Source organism: Leptinotarsa decemlineata, unplaced genomic scaffold (genome assembly GCF_025532065.1).
Source record: "Leptinotarsa decemlineata unplaced genomic scaffold, Ldec_3_MD MMD2_tig00026328_RagTag_RagTag, whole genome shotgun sequence".
Classification (NCBI taxonomy): Eukaryota; Metazoa; Arthropoda; class Insecta; order Coleoptera; family Chrysomelidae; genus Leptinotarsa; species Leptinotarsa decemlineata.
In genome coordinates this window covers 36,597,113-36,618,084 of record NW_027412688.1, presented here as the reverse complement: position 1 = coordinate 36,618,084, position 20,972 = coordinate 36,597,113, and the positions used below count along the sequence as shown (strand labels likewise).

The 20,972-nt window shown below is 36.2% G+C and overlaps 1 protein-coding gene across 2 annotated transcripts in view; it reads left to right on the top strand.

The window, feature by feature from the left end:
- LOC111503232 (uncharacterized) overlaps nucleotides 1-20,972 on the top strand; it is a 134,581-nt gene that overhangs the window by 17,027 nt on the left and 96,582 nt on the right. Inside the window, exon 3 of one of the 2 annotated variants that reach the window (XM_074181986.1) lies at nucleotides 5,860-6,037. In XM_074181986.1, coding sequence (XP_074038087.1) covers nucleotides 5,860-6,037 — 178 coding nt within the window. Of the gene's footprint in view, nucleotides 1-5,859; nucleotides 6,038-19,384; nucleotides 19,599-20,972 lie in introns of those variants that run through there. The other variant, XM_074181988.1, reaches the window with a different exon arrangement.

The following is a 20,972-nucleotide window of genomic DNA, read 5'->3' as shown; positions in this document are numbered from 1 at the left end:
TCAAGGACAATGCCAAGATATTTCACCTCCGTTCCGAATGGAATGACCAAACCATTGAGGAAAAGTGGCATAATATCGTGTGGCAATTTCCTTCTCTTGGTGAAGGGGATTAACACAGTTTTGCTGGGGTTGACATACCTCTGCTCCCTCAGGCACCAACTGTGAACAACGTCCAAAGCGCTTTGGAGGATATTACAAGCTACCCTTCCCGATGTGGACTTCGCCAGGATGACGAGGTCATCTGCATAAGCTTGCAGATCAACTTTCCTTCTGTCGAGGACATCAAGCAGACTATTCACCAGGAACCACCACAGAAGGGGAGATAGTACCCCAACTTGAGGGCAGCCCCTGGTGACCCTGAGCCTGATAGCCTCGCCTTGAAGAGTCGTAGTTGCAGTTCTGTTTACTAGCATGGCATAGATCTCGCCAATGATGGTCGATTCTATACCCTTTCTAGCCAGAGACAATCCTATAGATTCAGGTAGTGCATTGTCAAATGCTATTTCAATATCAAGAACTACAGCAACCACAATCTCCTTGTTGTCAAGGGATTGGGAGATTTTCTCAACGAGGTGTTTTAATGCTGAATCTGTCGATTTGCCGGTTTGATAAGCATACTGGTGGTTAATGTGATCAGGGTAGTAGAGGTTTGTGTCGTCTTCATATGTGTACACGAAAAATGTATCTAATTACTTTGTGAGACTCGGAAATGTAAATAATCAAATGGTGCAAGAATAGAACCCTGTGGGGCTCTGTTACTGACCATAAGTTTGAAGGATGGTTCACCGTTTACAACAACTCACTATCAGAAAGGCACAAGATTCCTGACTGAATTCAATATCTCCGTCGTTATCTTTCAGAAGGTGCACATGATGACGTTAAAAGAATTAATGAGAAACTCAAACCGATCTTAACGGAAATTGACGAAAAATTGAGCGACAACGGAAATGCACAAGAGTCTCAGCCATGACTCTGAGATATTTGAGTATAAATTACTCTAAGATTGTAGATAATTTCATTGAATAGATAAAATCCACGATACTTTGGACACTCATCAGTAACCTTCGATCGTATCTGGGATTTGTTACTCCCCATATCACAATGAACTGGTCAATTGAGTTTATCATAATGCTTGTATTCCTTCACAGAAGAGAAAACTTTGGATGGACATGAAAAACGTGTTTGAGTTGCAAGAAAAGAAGGAAACGCACAAAACTCTATCAATCCATAAATTTTCTCCTATTTTAGTGATTCATTTTGAAAGATTATCTCTAACGGAAAGATTCAGAGGCAAGTTGAATGTTGCCATAAAATTTCCCCCAGATGTATTAGATATTAGCAATTACGCAGGAGACAATGTGAATCCTTGTCGTTGTAATCTATATGCACTTTCGAATCACAGTGGGTTTACTTACATCACACATCCCTACACTGGCACGTGGCACGAGTACAATGATTTACACGTGTCACCAATTACACCGAAATCATCTGTGAGTGGAGAGACATACGTCCTCTTTTATCTGTTTTTCCGTTAACCAGCTATCGCACCCCTACGAACGACAACCCTCAGATGTCGAAACTTGTGCGAGATAAGGATCAACGAGTTCTCACCTTTTAATGTGTGATTCCTGACAAAGGTTGGACGATATCAAGTGAAAATCGATCGTTCAGACTGGGACTTGAACCACCGACTAACACGGCAGTCAATTCGAGTGAGTGAACAAAGCACCCACGTCGAACCGTCTGGCTACCGACCAGCGATCGGTCGGAAAGGAGGAATGAGATACCTGAGAGGATTTCTTCTTTTGTGTTTTGAAATGTGATTTTTAAACTGTATATTTATAAAATTAAGAATTGATCATATTTGAAAATCTGGAATGATTAGTTCATAGATCTTTCGAATGAATATGGTTGATATAAAAACTTGATCAAATTTCAGATACTGATTGATTTTGGTCTACAGTTACTTTCAAGTCATGCTAAGTGGAAAGTTAGTTTTTTGTATATTATCTGACAGGTTCTATTCGCCTCATAAAATTCCAGACAATTTCCATATTCCATCGTGTGCACTGTGGCGAATTTTCATCATAATTCAAAACACATTGAAATCCTGAATTTAAGCATATTGAAATTCATTCACTACAACCCTAAAATGATTTTGTAATCCGTTTTATAGTCGAATAAATATATCCGATCATAGTAAATCAATAGGTATCGCTATTCACTGTTTCATCTATTTGGATTCATTCGTTTATAACATAATTGGTTTTTTACTGTCGATGCGAGTCTATCATTTATATGTTCGGTCAATTCAATTTTCATGGAACAGGAAGTCTTACTGCATTGTGAAAAAAATCAATTATTTATTCTAAAAGCCACATAACAATGAAATCTAGATAGAACAATATAGATTACTTCCCAAAAAATACTTTTTTTAAATCATCGGACTAAATCGAACAGTTTTTTGACTTTTACTTCTCCGCATTCATACACAATATTTCAAATATAATCAATTACTTAGTTTTTCATTCGTGTAATTCAATGAAAGTAGTTGTTTTGTTCCACAATGTGTTTGAAAGTAACTTCTGTGCATAATCTACATACATTTGTAGAGAGTTTATTTTGCTTTGTTCCTTTCTCTGGAAGGTTTTTTTTTACAATTTTTGAATCAAGATGGAGAATCCTAAAAATGTTCTCAAGTTGAGTTGAATCACTTGTTTCATAGCACTTGTTCCAGAGAAATATGAACTGCTGGTTTCCAGTTGGTGAAGATTATACTCAAAATCAGTGAAAAGTTGAGAAAGTAACATAGGGCCAGATTATGTGTCGAAAAAGAAATTTTAGGATTCTGATGCCAAATTGATACTATGGTACTGAGGTCAAAAAGTAACTCATGTATGTATGGGAGCTGTGTGACAAAAATCGTGTTGCTATTTTGGCATAGTAGGTATTGTGTATAAGAATTATTTATCTATTTGTCTATTATTTTTCTGTCTGTTTCCTGAGTGAATACGTTCAGGTTTCTTTCCATGATTCAAAACGGACTCAGTAAAAATCATACCTGCAGTAAAACAAAGATCCTGCTTATTGGTACTGAGGTCAGGAAGCATTCATTTGCTAGTTTTTTGATAGAATATATCTCCGAGCTTTGGTCTATTTATGAGCGTTATAGAGTGGTCCAACGAAAAGTATGCACCTTGCTTTTCTCCTTTTTTTGTAACTTAACACAAAAATGCTCGGACAGGTCCATTTTGCTTTTGAGGGGGACACATTTTAGATGTATTTTTCTACCTGTGCCTTCAACCCCCTAGCGAAGTTGAGTAACAACCCTAAAATTTTGAATGGAAAGTGGGATCCAGTGATATATCATTTGAAAGGGCACAAAATTATCTTTCTAATGATACCTAATTTGTTGTATTTCACTCAAACATGTAGGTATCATGAAGAAAAACAACTACAACCCAGTACTTTGACCCCAGTACTTTGACTTAGTAGAATCCTACTTACAAGTGCTGAAAATGTGAACAATTTGCATCCATACAATGATACAGATTTTGTTCAAATCTATTCCTAACATTCTGTAGCATATCAGGTGTTATACTTCTGCACTCTGCTGTAATTCGTTGGCGAAGATCTTCTATGGACTCGGGCTGCGTAGCAAAACATTTATTTTTCAAGTGTCTCCAAAGGAAAAAGTCTAGAGGCGATAAATCAGGTGACCTGGCAGGCCATTTGATGGGACCTCTCTTTCCAATCCACCGTCCAGGAAACCGATCATCTAAAAACTCTCTTACCGGAGCAATATAGTGAGGGGTGCTCCATTTTGCTGGAAATCATCATTATGATATTGGTTATTTCCAATTATTTCTGTCATGAGAGGATCAATTGTATCTTCAAGCATCTTCAGGTAGACCTCACCAGTTAAATTCCCAGAAATAAAAAGTGGCCCTACGATATGACTACCTAATATGCCACACCAGACATTGATTTTGTAAGGGTACTGGGTATGGACCTCTCGGAATAAGTTTGGGTTGCTGTCATCCCAGTAACGGCAATTATGCCTATTCACAGCCCAAAAAAAAATGTACTCTCATCGAAAAAGCACGTGTTGAATGATAGGTGTGGATCATCAATTAGTAGCTGGCTCAGTTGTTCACAAAATCGCAGCCTTCTATCAGGATCATCTTCATTGAGTTCCTGTACTAATTTAATTTTATACGGATGAAATTTATAGGCTTTTAATATCCGTATTTTGGACGAACGGGAGACACCTGAGGCTGCAGCAAGCTGACGGGTACTTTGAGTATGATCCAATTCAACATGTCCCAAAACAGCGACTTCCACTGCTTCATTTCTGATCGGTTTCCGTGACTGGTGTTTCACATCACAGACAGATCCGGTATCGACAAACTTTTGGACTAACTTGGCAACGTACGAATCATTCACATTTTTCCCAGGATGACTGTTATTAAAGAGGCGAGCAGTAAGTCTAGCACAACTATTATGTTGATGATGAAGTTTAACAATTTCAACTCGTTCAGGAATGGAATAAACCATTTTTACAGTAAAGTTGAAATAATTTCAAAAGCAACCGAACTGAATCAATGAACGTTTGCCTAAATTCTTTTTGTACACTTATCTGCTGTTGTTATTTGAACCAAAAAACGCACGAGAGAAATTGAGGAATGTAGTAGTGATAAAAAATGCCGTTTTTTCCGCATTTTCATTAACACCAAAAATATCGAGTAAATGTTCTTGCTTTTTTTATAACTATTCAAGTGAATACAACAAATTAGGTGTCATTGGAAAGAGAATTTTGTGCCCTTTCAAATGATATATCACTCGACCCCACTTTCTATTTAAAATTTTAGGGTTGTTACTCACCCTCGCTAGGGGGTTGAAGGCACAGGTACAAAAATACATAAAATACATCTAAAATGTGTCCCCCTCAAAAGCAAAATTGACCTGTCCGAGCATTTATGCGTTAAGTTACAAAAAAAGGAGAAAAGCTAGGTGCATACTTTTCGTTAGACCATTCGATATAGAAGTTAATTGGCTTGATGGTTCAGGATTGAATTGGTAACAAATACTCCAGTAAACTATTGGGGGCAAAGTGAAGATCCTGTTAATTAGTACCAAAGTAGAATCATGAAGCATTTATTCGACTGATTTTTGATGGATTCAACCTCGTGCGTAATTGGCGTTATGTTCACATGAAAGGCAAACAAGGTTATGTTGTCTTTTTTTTTATGAGAGGCCAAGAAGCATCCATTTGACTATTTGGCACTAAGTATTTATGAGGGATAACTATAAAGGTAAAGTTTCGTTACCTGGATGAGTGGCAGCAAATATTTCTGTAGAATATTTGTGGCAAAGGCAACATTCTTGTTACTTTGTTAGTATTGATGTTGGAAGGCATTCACTAGACTGTTTGGCGCTTTGTGTTTAGATCTCATTGACTCATGGATACTGTTGTCTTTTTTGGCTCCTTCAATTTTCAATTCGGGAACAATATCTCGGAAAATGATATATCGGCCAAAAACATTCCAGTAAAAAACATCTCAAGATATTTTGCTCAAAAAATCTCAATACAAAAATATATGAATAACATACTTGATAATAGGATAAAGAAGAAATGTTGAGGCATGTTTTGACTAACGACAGAAACTCAACGAAACAATCAGATACATGATGTAGATGATTTTTGCTTTATCACTCCTTTCATGCACTGAATTATTGCATCTAAACAGCTATAGACTTTTTATATACTCAAGTTCTTTGGAGTCGGAAACTGAAATACTGTCAGCAAGAAAACGTTTCTGGTTCATCAAAACAACTATATCCTCAATCCTCTTTCAGAAAACGATCTTCTTGATACCGCAACAGAACGCATCAGATAACGTCATCAATCAGCCTGGGGACACCTTTAGAGTAAATGGAGGCCTTCGACAGCAGAACGAGCATTGCGAAGTACCACCGCTGCCACCCAGGTCCACGGCCATCTACGATCCTCACTCATTGCTCTCGCAATTTGAAGGTAACAGTATTCGACATGATTAGATTAGATACAGTTCGTTATCGCTAATCGTGAGGAGGTGCTTTTTATTAAAATTTGATGGTGCAGATGATGGTATTATTGTTTCAGACATTATTCCGGTACTTCGGGCATATGGGGACCGTTGACGTACATTGAGAGTAATGGCTAATATTTGTGATACTAGGTTAGATGTATCGTGTTGGTAGTTGTTAAAAAGTTTAAAATATTCCCCGCTGCTTCATAACTGTATATAACGAAGTTGATGAATCTGACTTACGGTATCGGGCTTTTTACAACTACAATTGTGATAATAATAATGTTAGGTCAAGTCAAGATTCATTTATAATTTTTGATACATGAATGTATATATGACATGTCACATTTTACAAAATATTTTTGATATAATGTCACTTATATCATTTACAACACATGTTACACAAAAATGTTATTTTCATATTCTTTCAGGGAGTGAAAACAACTCGTTATCAGAATTTTTTTTCCTGAATTTGAGGAAAAAGTTAGAATATTTTGCCCTGGCATAAAGTGGTCAACCTTTGTATAGTTGTAGTAAACGATATTGTGAACAGAGGGTATGTTTCAATGTATATGAGAATCTACATCTCAAGTTTGGTTTCGAGGGAAACAAACAAGCAACATCAGATTTGACCGAAATTCCTTTCTCAACTGTACGTAAAATAGTCAAAAACAAACCTTATGAACGCGAGACGCGATGTGATACAGGTTTACCAAAACCTTCAGGTGATATACGACTGTTACAAAAGCAGTGAGATTCCTACAACTGAAATCATAAGGAAGAAATTGAATACGTCCAGCCGCAACGTGAACTGCTGTGACAATACTTTTCAGAATTGGATAAAGAAACTGGGATTTAGATTCAAAATAATAAACAAAGGACAATCAGTTATGGCAAGCGGAAAAATAGTGGAATTGCGTAGCGAATACTTAGAACAAATAACTAAATATTGACAAGAACAATGGCAAATTTTCTATTTGGACGAAACTTGGTATGATACTCACGACACAGTTACGAACGGGTGGACTGATGGTTCGAGAATGTGTACGCCTAACATGCCTGCAAACAAAGGATCGCGACTAATCATTGTACATTGCAATAGAAGTGAAAGATGGGTTTCGAATTCTTCGAAATTATGTGAAAAAAAACTTGAGGACTGCAATGTTGACTCTCATAAGGACATGGAAGCTACTATTTTTGAGGAATTCGAGGAAAGATGAAATAAAAAGTTTTTTAATGGATAACAATTTTGAAGATTACTACACCAAAAACCAACTACTTGAAGTTTAACAGACAAAAACATTTCAAAAAGTGTATGCCTTTGAGAGTATTGCTGAAAAGTATGGATACACCACACTGAGACTTCCCCCCTACTTTGTGTTTTCAATCTCATCGAGTTGATTTGGTGAAAATTAAAACAAAGCACAATACTCGTTACGGTTCATTTTTTTCCTGGTGGCATCTTTCCTGCGTCTCGTTTGTAAATTTCCTCATCTCGTTGCTTATTATTTTGTAGAATTAAATACAGGGTAATGTGATTTTTTTTTGAAACATTGAAATGAAACATTTTTGCATTATAAAGATTTTATTTATTTCTGATGAGTGTCCCCAAATGGTAATATTTATATTAAGCTTACAATACACTAGACCATAATATATCCAAGAGATCATGTCTTGAAAAATTTTATTTACGTTTTATTCAGAGAAGTGCAAAAATATTCGATGTGATTATTGAAAGACGATTTGTCAAGTTGTGTTTCAAGGAATTTTGTATATTCTGTAGCTTCGAAACCTAGAATCAATAATTATTATTCGTAATTCGTCAAATTGAATTTATAAATTTTTTATAATATTTGACAATAGAAGTCCGAACTAATGGAATTCAGGGTAATTAAGATTTCTGGTTCTTGTTTTGCAGCATATATGTTTCTTGATATTTTAGTTCTCTGAACTTAGTAGTATAAATCAAAATAAATCGTACCGTACATACTATAATTCCAAAATAGTAGGCACTAAATTCTCAGAAAAGACTGTAGTTTTTGTCTTAATCATCTCTTGTAGCGGCATACGAAAATTATACTAAACAGATGAGAAAAAATGATGATCAAATTTATAGAATCACATCCTTGACAACAATATTTTCCTTTTAATGCGATAATATTTCTTAGAATTTAGTGCTTTCTATTATGGAATTTTACTATAGTAAATTTTGAAATCAATTTTCATCAAGTATCGACCAATTACATTCAAGATTCGTGAATAAAGCCATATTTCATAGCGTTCTATGAAAATTCCTTCTCGGGGGTATCAATACTTGAATTGATTAGCAGGATTTCATATCACATTGTCTCCATCGTAAATATACAAATTACTTCATTATTTAAATAAACAAAATATCGTTACTGCCGTACTCTGATATTAGGCGATAAATATGCCTGTCCGAAGTTAATAATTCAAATCCTCCGTTTCGTAGCAGTTTATCAGAGAGATTTTCATGTAATTCCGAGATTAGCCGCGTTACGTGTCAACACTTCTCTCCTGAGAGACCGATGTTATATTTCATTCGGATTGATGGGGACATGGAGGAGCAGACATTTTGGTGTTGAAGGATCCTCAGTTCGGTAAAAGGCTAACGCTGACATGCGATAATGGAGGAGCTGCCATATGTCCTTCACTTGAATCTCCGGAGATTAAACTGACAATTTTGATTCATACATTATAATAATAATAATAAAAGTAATATTGGTAATTATCGTTTATATTGGCTGAGTATACATGAATATTGAAAACTACCGTCCAGTGAGCAAGCAATTTGAAATTACAAACTTGCTGGATTGTTTGATAACTAAAAAACTGACATTCGATACCAAAATAATGGCTTTATATCTGGTAGATCCACTACTACACTTCATCAACATTTTCTTTTGGATAACCTAGAGGAAAAACACCAAATTAACTCTATTTATACTGATTTCTCTGGAGTTTTTGACAGGGTAAATCATGATCTTCTCATGGCTAAGCTCCTAGCATATATGTCAAAATGGATAAAGAGTTATTTAGATAATAGAATTCAGTTGCTGGTTCCATTTCATCACAAATTCCTGTAACGTCCGCTGTCCCTCAAGGATTGCATATAGGCCCAATACTCTTCTTTCTTTTTGTAAAGGATGTGTCAGATGTCATACGAAACAGTTATTATTGAATGTTTGCAGGTGATCTCGAACTTTACAGGGTTATAGATAACTTTTATGATGCCGAACCAAGATAGGTTTAAATAACGTATCTCGTTGATGTGATGAGAACATGCTTCATTCAAATATAAATAAATGTTATTGAATTACATTTTCAAGAGCTATTAAACCTATTGTATATCCATATAAAATCAAAAACATCAATTTATCGGTGACTAACAGCGTTCGGGACTTAGGAGTGTTGTTTGATAGCAAAGTAACCTTTAAAGGTCATATTGATCACATTATATCTGAATCACTCAAATTATTGGGATTTGTTCAACGATCTACAGATAAATTTTCTATAAATACCTTCAAAATCTTGTACTGTTCTTTCGTACGCTTTACTACACGAGTTCTTCCATGTTAATGAGCTCTGTCAATGATGCTACTTCCAGTTGATATGGATATGTGAGAAAAAAAAATCTACTAGATTGCTATCATAACCATTGTTTTATATCATTCAGTTCTGTAGTTAAGGTCGCATCATGCAAAGTAACATTTACTAGCCTGTCAATGCTGTTCAATGATGCTACTTCCAGTTAATATGGATGGGTGAATGCTAATATCTGTGTGGGCTGGTTTACGAACAATTGAAAAATCGTTATGGTATTTGTTATGCTCGAATCCACATAATTTATTGATTCATTTTCTTCCATCTCCATGGTGAATTTGATAGAAGGGTGAAGAGAACTGATGAAATCCACAATTTTACTTTGTTCCATAATTGTTGCTATGAAACATAGTAGATTGACATCGAAATATCTATAACAATGAAAAGAATTTCCCTCGTGCATGTTACTATGTATTTTTTATCCTCCAAGAAAATTTTTGGTTTTCCATTATAAGACTTTTACAGGAGGAATCAAATGTTTAGTAGAATTGAAAGTAATTTTGCGACAGTCACTCCGACAGCAAGTCAACTTAATTTGCTCTTATATTTTCTCAGAGGCAATTCTATCGGCTGAGAACAAGCACATTTTCAAAGATGAAAAGAATTGTGAAACTTTCCCTGTATATTTTTTATGTTCTATGCTAGCTTGTTATCATGAAATGTTGTTGCTGGATAGAAATTCCTCTGATGATGATGTTGGTTTTCTTTTTTTACGACTACAATAAAATACCATATCTTAATATAATTAAAACCAGTTTTTCTAACGTTGCCGATGTCCTCTTGCTCGCGTGTATCTCGTAAACAAAAATTAAGGGCATGTCTCGAGTTCGAGGAAAGTGAATGCCTGCATCATTAGTACTCTCATCTTCGTTGAAGTAATGACTTTGATAATCGATGTAACGGTGTGAGAGTAATGATGATGCTAAGAAAAATTAAAAGGTAAAATTGTTTCAGACAATTTTTTTAATAACTAGAACATTGTCATATTTGAGGTCTACATAAATTGAGACTCATTAGTGTAATGATGTGTTGTGTTTGAAAAATTATCTTTATTGTGTACAATAATTTCTATTTTTTCACGATAAATAATTGAAAGAAGTCGAGGTCTATTTTTTATACAATTCCCCAAAATAGAGACATCATAATAACGGGTTATAATCTGTATTTCAGCTATTCTTGAAACATGGCAGAGATATTAGTAGGGGTCCTTGTAGAGAAAAGAAAATTTAAGAAATATTTCACGTATAGTCAGTGGGCATACTTGAAGACTGGCTATAAATCAAATCATCTAGAGGAACAATTCGTTCAGGCCAGTCTCAACACCCTACACAGTAGGTTAATGGACTGACACCTATCAGAAAACAACTACTCCCCTGGCTAATACCACGAAGGGCGTTGGATTATATCCGACAGGTGTCAGTGCAGGATTCTTCACTGAAGTTATTCCTGCATATGCTGTTGGCGATACAACTGCCGCAATAGATTTTCAATTATTGGAACACACTTGCAGACCGGTTTCGGGCTGTTTGGCCACTCGTCAGTGCAAGGTAGTGTATATCATCAACATAAAGTCGATGATTTCCGATAATTGAAAATCGAATTCCGTCAGAGTATCATTCCTCGAACTAAGCTGAAGACTACAACAAACAACAGGTTTGTCGTCGCTCCATCTGCTTGTGAACGAGGTAACCAACTGCATATCCAAATTTGCCCAATTCCTCGTAAAAGGAAAGAAATCTTTCACGTATAGTCAGTATAGTCATGTATAGTCAGACTGACTATACGTGAAAGATTTCTTTCCTTTTACGAGGAATTGGGCAAATTTGGATATGCAGTTGGTTACCTCGTTCACAAGCAGATGGAGCGACGACAAACCTGTTGTTTGTTGTAGTCTTCAGCTTAGTTCGAGGAATGATACTCTGACGGAATTCGATTTTCAATTATCGGAAATCATCGACTTTATGTTGATGATATACACTACCTTGCACTGACGAGTGGCCAAACAGCCCGAAACCGGTCTGCAAGTGTGTTCCAATAATTGAAAATCTATTGCGGCAGTTGTATCGCCAACAGCATATGCAGGAATAACTTCAGTGAAGAATCCTGCACTGACACCTGTCGGATATAATCCAACGCCCTTCGTGGTATTAGCCAGGGGAGTAGTTGTTTTCTGATAGGTGTCAGTCCATTAACCTACTGTGTAGGGTGTTGAGACTGGCCTGAACGAATTGTTCCTCTAGATGATTTGATTTAAGAAATATTCGAAGCTTGGTGAAAATTATCTTTTTCGCTCTATTGCAGTTGACAATCATGAATAACTATCTAGCTGACAATAGACCCCCGATTTTATGTTATTTTTCCTTCTTTTGATGTTATTTATTCTCAAATTTCATGAATTCTAGGAGGGTGGGAACAGGTCATAAGTGTTGTTGTAGGAAGGCCTTCGTAGTTTGGAACTGCATCCTAACGTTTCGCCAGCACGAGTGGCTTCTTCAGAGGTTCATTCATCTTGATGATTTCCCAATGACTGGAGATTTCTAGTTCGTAGGTTGTGTTTATGTTGACTCAGGTAGTCTGCCTCTCTTGTTGATATGTTGCTATTGGCCGAACTGTTATTACCTGTTAATGACGCAACATTGCATTGTGCTGTTGCCACTTTAGCATCTTTCAGTATGGGATTCCAAATCCGGTTAAGCGTTACAGCTTCCTCCCTTCTGTTGTAGTTTTCTGTATGTTTATGGATTTCTATGGCTTCTTGTACAAGCCGAGCGCAAGTAGTTTCACATCTTCAAACAGTATCGTGTGATTTTCACTAAACTTGGTATATGATATACCCCCGCAGCTGACAGGGGTTCTCTTTTGTCTTTCGCAGATCTCAGGCTTTGTTATATTTTCCTGGTGGGCTTGAACACTGTTTATATTTTATGCTTCCCTAAGATTATTCCGATTCTGTCTGTAAACCTAGGGATGTACAGTAGAAATGCACGTGCAACCGTTTGAGTTTCCTCCCTATTTTTACTGGTGGAAGTCTTTAGTTTCATGGCCTTGTTGAAGTTGAAAAAATAATATATATATATATATATATATATATATATATATATATATATATATTTATATTTATATATATATATATATATATATATATATATCAAAAGGGGGAAATTCGTGGACAAGACACTCAAGAAATATGGAGGCAAACCGCGGACACGTGTTTCTGGCTATTGGCCTCATCAGCGCGGTGCAGCCAATTGCAAAGATGTACAACAACTGGTTACCAGAAATGAAAAAACATCACATATGCACGGTGTCACCAACAGGAGCTAACCGCACATTTGTGGTTTCAATTAGAAGACCCAGCATTCCCAGGCATCATCTAACATCACCACGTAGGCAGCTATAGCTACCTGCGTGCGGTTAGCTCCTGTTGGTGACACCGTGCATATGTGATGTTTTTTCATTTCTGGTAACCAGTTGTTGTACATCTTTGCAATTGGCTGCACCGCGCTGATGAGGCCAACAGCCAGAAACACGTGTCCGCGGTTTGCCTCCATATTTCTTGAGTGTCTTGTCCACGAATTTCCCCCTTTTGATGTATATCATATACACTCGATAATAATCTATATCTGTGTATATATATATATATATATATATATATATATATATATATATATATATATATATATATATTTATTTATATTTATATATATATATATATATATATATATATATATATATATATATATTTATTTATATTTATATATATATATATATATATATATATATATATATATATATATATATATATATATATATATATATATTTCAATATTAAATTTTATAATAAGGATTTGAACCTTCATATCTTCTATTAACTATCTGCGAGCGCTTTCGACTGTTGGTAGTACTGTCATCTTCTAGGCACTCCTCAAACTGTTTGAGGAGTGCCTAGAAGATGACAGTACTACCAACTGTCGAAAGCGGTGGCAGATAATTAATAGAAGATATTTCAAATCCTTTTTGTAAAATTTAATATTGAAATACTGAAAATAAAGGAAAATTAGTTACATTAGTTGAATCAATGGTATGACCATTGATTCAAAGTTAACTTGGAAACCCCATATTGACAAACTAGCAAAAAATCTATCATGCAAGGTCTATGCAATCAGGCAAATAAAAAATAAAGTTGGTAACGAAGCTGTCCATACCGCTTATCATGCAATGTTTCATAGTTTCTTAATTTATGGATTGATACACTGGAGCACATCTGTTCATATATCGAGAATATTTGAAATTCAAAAAAGAGCAATCAGAGCTTCAGCTGGAATAGGTCAAATGGATAGCTGTAAGAATTGGGTTATTAAGTTCAATATATCAACTCTGCCATCATGTGTAATATTCTGCAATTTGATACACATTTAAAAAAATTTACAAAAGTTTACTACAAATGGTAACAACCATTTGTATAAAACTAGGAAGAAGGAAAAAGGAGATGTAACTCATACATATCATTGTAAATTCACTGCCCCAATCAATGAAAAATACAACCCTCGCTCAAACGGAAACTGAAAAAAACATATCTCATATAATGCTTACTATGATGCATCTGACTTCAGTTTTACAGAGTGACTATCGTCAATGTAGGTACTGTCTCTATGTATCTTTATTTTTACATTTTTATTTTTACATTTATATATTTATTCACTTTATTTTTTGCTCGTATCATATATAATTTTTATGTACTCCCTACTCCTTTTCGGTGATTTGAATTGTAATTAACATTTATTTTATACATTATTGACTTGTTTTCATAACACTAAGGTGTAATAACATGACCAATAAAAAAAAGAACTGAACGTCCAATATCCCATGACTCTGGCGCATAATGCAGGCTGAATTTAACCAATAGCATGGGTTATGTTGAGTTTGAGGACCGCTGTGGTTTGTAGCTTATTCGCTTACAGCTGCGACCAGAAGAAAAAGTCTGATGGGGTCAAATCACAAGATCTCGGTGGCCAGTACACATCATCGCCATCTGAGATTATCACGTCCTCAAATCGCTCAGGCAGAATATCCAATGTAGCAATGTTCTCGAAGAAATATAGACCAATGACGCCACCAGCCCAAAATCCACACCAAACAATAACTTTTTCGGGATGCATTGGAGCTTTTGGATCTCATGTGGATTGGTATCGTTCCAATTTCGACAATTTTGTTTGTACGCGTACCCATTCACCCAGAAATGGGCCTCATTGCAGAAGATGATTTTTCAATGAAAATTAGGTTCAGTTGTGAACTGCTAGAGCTCATTCAGCGGACACACGTCGCGTCGTTGTCTATAGTCGTTAACCTTCAGTTCCTGGGTCAGTTGAATTTTGTACGGGTGTAATCCACCAAGTTGTGGTCTGCGAAAGACCGAGCTCTTGTGAGCGACGCATCTGCTTTGGATTCTTCTGTACACTCTCACAAACAGCGTAGATCAAATCATCTAAAAGAACAATTCGTTCAGGCCAGTCTCAACACCCTACACAGTAGGTTAATGGACTGACACCTATCAGAAAACAACTACTCCCCTGGCTAATACCACGAAGGGCGTTGGATTATATCCGACAGGTGTCAGTGCAGGATTCTTCACTGAAGTTATTCCTGCATATGCTGTTGGCGATACAACTGCCGCAATAAATTTTCAATTATCGGAACACACTTGCAGACCGGTTTCGGGCTGTTTGGCCACTCGAGGAATTGGGCAAATTTGGATATGCAGTTGGTTACCTCGTTCACAGGCAGATGGAGCGACGACAAACCTGTTGTTTGTTGTAGTCTTCAGCTTAGTTCGAGGAATGATACTCTGACGGAATTCGATTTTCAATTATCGGAAATCATCGACTTTATGTTGATGATATACACTACCTTGCACTGACGAGAGTCTGCAAGTGTGTTCCGATAATTGAAAATTTATTGCGGCAGTTGTATCGCCAACAGCATATGCAGGAATAACTTCAGTGAAGAATCCTGCACTGACACCTGTCGGATATAATCCAACGCCCTTCGTGGTATTAGCCAGGGGAGTAGTTGTTTTCTGATAGGTGTCAGTCCATTAACCTACTGTGTAGGGTGTTGAGACTGGCCTGAACGAATTGTTCTTTTAGATGATTTGATTTATAGCCAGTCTTCAAGTATGCCCACTGACTATACGTGAAAGATTTCTTTCCTTTTACGAGGAATTGGGCAAATTTGGATATGCAGTTGGTTACCTCGTTCACAGGCAGATGGAGCGACGACAAACCTGTTGTTTGTTGTAGTCTTCAGCTTAGTTCGAGGAATGATACTCTGACGGAATTCGATTTTCAATTATCGGAAATCATCGACTTTATGTTGATGATATACACTACCTTGCACTGACGAGTGGCCAAACAGCCCGAAACCGGTCTGCAAGTGTGTTCCGATAATTGAAAATTTATTGCGGCAGTTGTATCGCCAACAGCATATGCAGGAATAACTTCAGTGAAGAATCCTGCACTGACACCTGTCGGATATAATCCAACGCCCTTCGTGGTATTAGCCAGGGGAGTAGTTGTTTTCTGATAGGTGTCAGTCCATTAACCTACTGTGCAGGGTGTTGAGACTGGCCTGAACGAATTGTTCTTTTAGATGATTTGATTTATAGCCAGTCTTCAAGTATGCCCACTGACTATACGTGAAAAACAGCGTAGATGTTTTCGGAAATCTTGCGTTTGGCAAGACATACGGTTATTGGTCGACCGTTTACTGAACCAGTAAAGCACAATTTTATCCACCACATCGCGAATAGTCCTACGATTATGGCGACCGTAAAATGGGCGAAGGCCGCGGTATGTTGACAGAACAATTTTATTATTTGCACGTATTGTTGAAAGCTTTATGTGTCCATGGTGATTTGGCAAAATTGACTGAATAAATGACAACTGATTTCCTTATTTCATACACTATTCTACAAGATGAACCCAATTACAAAATTACACTGGCATTTACAAATATGAACTTACATAATATAATTTTTGAATGTATATAAAAAAAATTGAAAACGGAACTGTCAGTTAGCTAAGAAATATGAATTGAAGGGGTTATTCATTTTCAAATTGATTTCTTACTTCTATTATTTGGAAAATTCCCTGATCCTTTTTTTGTATCAAGACGGAGCAATTGAAAGCCAAAAACTTTCTTTCCCAAAAAACTAAGAAATATCTTTTGTATAATTAAATAGAACTGGTCGATACTTGATAAAAATCCATATTCAAAAAACTAATAAATAGAGTTTATTCTATGATTTTCACTATAAGGGTTTTACAAAATCCGCGACACGTGTTTCGCTATACAATAGCTTCTTCAAGCATAACTAAAGTTACTTCTAAAATACACCTTATATACTATAACCTAGTAACTATTCGTCTACCTAAGTAATAAATCTACCTGAAAAAATATACCTGTAAAAGTCAGTTATCAATACATTTTTCGAAAGTCTACCTGTAAATATACCTTACTATTATTACCTGCGTGTGAACAAATTCAATAAAGGCGAATTATTCAATTCAGTTTGATCGTTCATAATATCTTTTGATTTGTATAATCTGGCAGTTGATTATATCTAGGACATAACTAACAGAATTAGAGGTATCGGTATCGCACATGGTATAGATTGGAGATTTTTTCATTATATTTGTACGCGTAGTGTTGAGATAAAATGTGACACCATTTCTAGATGACTGTCTAGGAACCCAAAAATTAAACATATGTTACAATTGAGAGCAGTTAATGATATTGTTTATGACCTTGAATAAAAAAGGAATGAATAATATTTACGCCTTATCTCGGAGCTACACAAATTGTGAGTTTCAAGCAATTCATAATAAGATATTCCTACAGTTGGATACGTGCCTTCAAGTTCAAAAGACATATTTTAGGAAGCGCCTCTGTAGGGCTGTTTTATATCACTTTCATTTATAATTAACGTTACTGCAGTTTCGTCCTATAAGGACATTTTCAAAATGACCTTAACTGATCGGATTTGCAGTATCGTTAGTTACAAATAAAAGTGATGAAAACATAGAAAGGTTCAATTCTCTTTTCTTCCTTGTGTCAATATGTTTGTTGAAAGATTGGAATGAATCAAAAGTAACACCTAGATCTGTGAGATGTCAGGACGCTCCAGAGCTTGATTTTTATGAAATAGTTGTGTAATGTCAAATTCGTTTTCAGTGAGTACATTATATTATATTTGGGTATGTTGAGAGATAAATTATTCTCCCGTCACGACCATGTAGCATCAGGGGGAGACGTTTGCAATCATTAGGACATGTTATATTGTGATAGAGTTTCAAGTCAACTGCGTATGAAAGGTAATTGATATCAATATCAGCTCATATATCATTAATGAACATATTGAACAGTAGGGGTCCCAGGTTTGATCCTTGTGGTACACTAGATGTGGCTACATATTCGACAGATTTGAGGCCATTGAGTTGGACGTACTGCTTGGACGTCTGTTTTTTCGTTAACCAGCTGTGGCACCCCTACGAACGATGAACCAAGAGAGTAATTATGACATTGGATAACTCAAAAGCCGAAAGCTTGTTGAGCAGGATACTATGGTCAAGTATGTCGAACGGTTTAGAAATATCAGTGTAGATGACATCAGTCTCAGACTGACAATCAATACCCTCCGCAATACATTTATTGATTGTTACAAGATTGGTGATGGTTGAACGTCCTTTCATGAAACCGTGTTGATGGGGCTAATAATGTTGCTACCATGACAATAGATTGTCTTCTCAAGAAGCATCTCGAACACTTCACAAAAGTTGCGTATGATAGAAATTGGTCTGTAATTTTTTATCTCAGTTTTATCTCCTTTTTTGAAAATTCGACAGACTTTCGACATTTTCCATATTGATGGTACAGTTGATGTTAGTGGTTCAATCTGAGATGAGGCACAATCTTTAATGATGAATGCTGGAATATGACTAGGCTGGGAATATCACTACTCTTGTTCGCATGGTCACTTGATGACTTGATGTTGACACTATATAATAACCACTGAAGAAATCAGTGACATACGGTTATTTCAAAATTTGTCTGCAATTTTCTCATATTATTTTTCCATTTTTGATTATTTTTTTACCATTTCATGCGATTCATTGAATCAATAGATTTTTCATTTATGAACCGATTGAATCGAATTGATTATTAACTGATGAGTGATGCTTATTTAAACGTGAGAGAGTGAGCACCGCTACCAAATTGAATAAGCCGTTTTTGAGATTAGCACACACAGACAAATAGACAGCAATCAAACACTTTCATTTTATCAATTAATTGAAGTTACATATTCGGAACCTATAGATAATAATTCATCACCCTATATTGAAGCTTTCGCAAAATGACTTTCTGCTGATTTTGATCCTCATGAGACTTTTTCTTTCGGTACTTTATTAGTGTAACCTGAGACTTGAGAAGCGATTTCCGGAGATGAAACACTAATTGAGTTTTTTCTACAGAAACCGCTGGGAACCACTTAATTTGGTTACCAGCACTATTTCACGAGTACCACAATTTGTACCAAATTAGTCAGCGACGGTCGCAGTGCCCGCGCCAGCATTCTTCTTGTTACCCGAATGGTACCGACGGTACCCGAACCACCTGAGAGGTGCTTCGCCCGTTTAATTCAAGATCTACCTGTTCACTGACGCCAGGTGTAAAGTCGGTTTTCGAGTACTTTCTGTGTTTCTTTTGTTTCGCACATGTGTCGTTTGTTGTATTGAACGTGCTGGTCGCGGTTGGTGGTGTTTTTCGGGTTGTTTTGTGATCCCGTGAATGAACGACTGGATAATAGTGTCACAAAACTGGATTATAACTTTGGCAGGATCACCGGTGAGTTAGGAATATAGTTGTTTATGCGACTGGTCTGCAGCGAGTCATGCTTGCCGAAGAAGTCGAAGAGATTTGTCGGTGAATATCGTGATGCATCAGATTGAAGATATAATTTTTTGATTGTTTCACAACACCTTTATGAAGTTTGTCAGGGTCTGGAAGGCTTTGACCTCAGTGGAATATTGAGTCATCTGCTGTTTTGAAATAGTCATCCTGAACGACACTGTAGTTTCGACAAGCAACAGTATTCATTATAGTTTGTCTGGTAGACTTCAATTCCTTAAAACTTTCCCAATTGAACAAATCACATATTGATTATGAGAGATGATAACAGCAACTTTTTCAAACAGTATTCAAACCAGATTACAATTGTTCAGTATAAAACTCTCAGACGAATTGTATAACTGGTCATTAAAAACAATGGTTGAAATGTGTTTCTCCGTTAACCAATTATGGTTCCCATGCAGATAACAAAAGAGTTAAAACTTGGGCAAGCTGAGGATTTGATCGACGTAATAAATACCAGTGATGAAACCCACAAAACATTTGATACTACGAAACAATCTTTGCTTGGGAGCCCTCTGGCTATTATTTTTCAGTTTCTGGAAAACAATATTGACTCGTAACATTTTCTTTCCCACAATTCTTGTCGCCCGTTCCTTATATTTATAATTACAGGATCTTCACTGGATGACTATCATCTACTTCTTGGTTGACTACGTACATATATAAACAAATAAATATTCACCTATGATAATAGGGGTATTTACAAACTACCACAGAATAATCTATACCGATGAGTATGTTTCATCTCCAGTAGACATAGCTGACGTGAACTGTCCTAAAATGATCGTAGAGACTTAACATTGGTGAGTAGCATTTCCTTGATGGCTCTTTTGAATTTGGTGATACTAAGCTCTTTGAAGTTATTTGGCAGAGAGTTAAAAATATTGTTAACAGAATTCATTTTTGATCTGGTCAAACGATATCGGCATGTTCTTACATTGTCCGCATTTCTCGTGAAGTGTTGGTGTGTGTCAGACTGTTTCTCTAGCAACTGAGCATTTTTTCTGATTTCCAGTAGCGTCTGATAAATGTATAATGTTGGCAACGGTATGATACGTAAGTTTTTGAATAATGGTGTACAGTTCTCCCGGAAACCTGCACTTGCCAGTATTCTTACACTTTTTTCTGTAGTTTGAAAATTCTCCGAACCAGGAGAGTTCCCTTCAAGAACAATACCGTAGCTGATGTGTGAGTGGAATAATGCAAAACAAGTCGTTTTTAGAATCTCACCGCTTGTGATGTTTGGCAGTTGAAGGATATCGTACTAGATAGTTTATATGAGAGAAGATCTGTATGTTGATGCCAAGA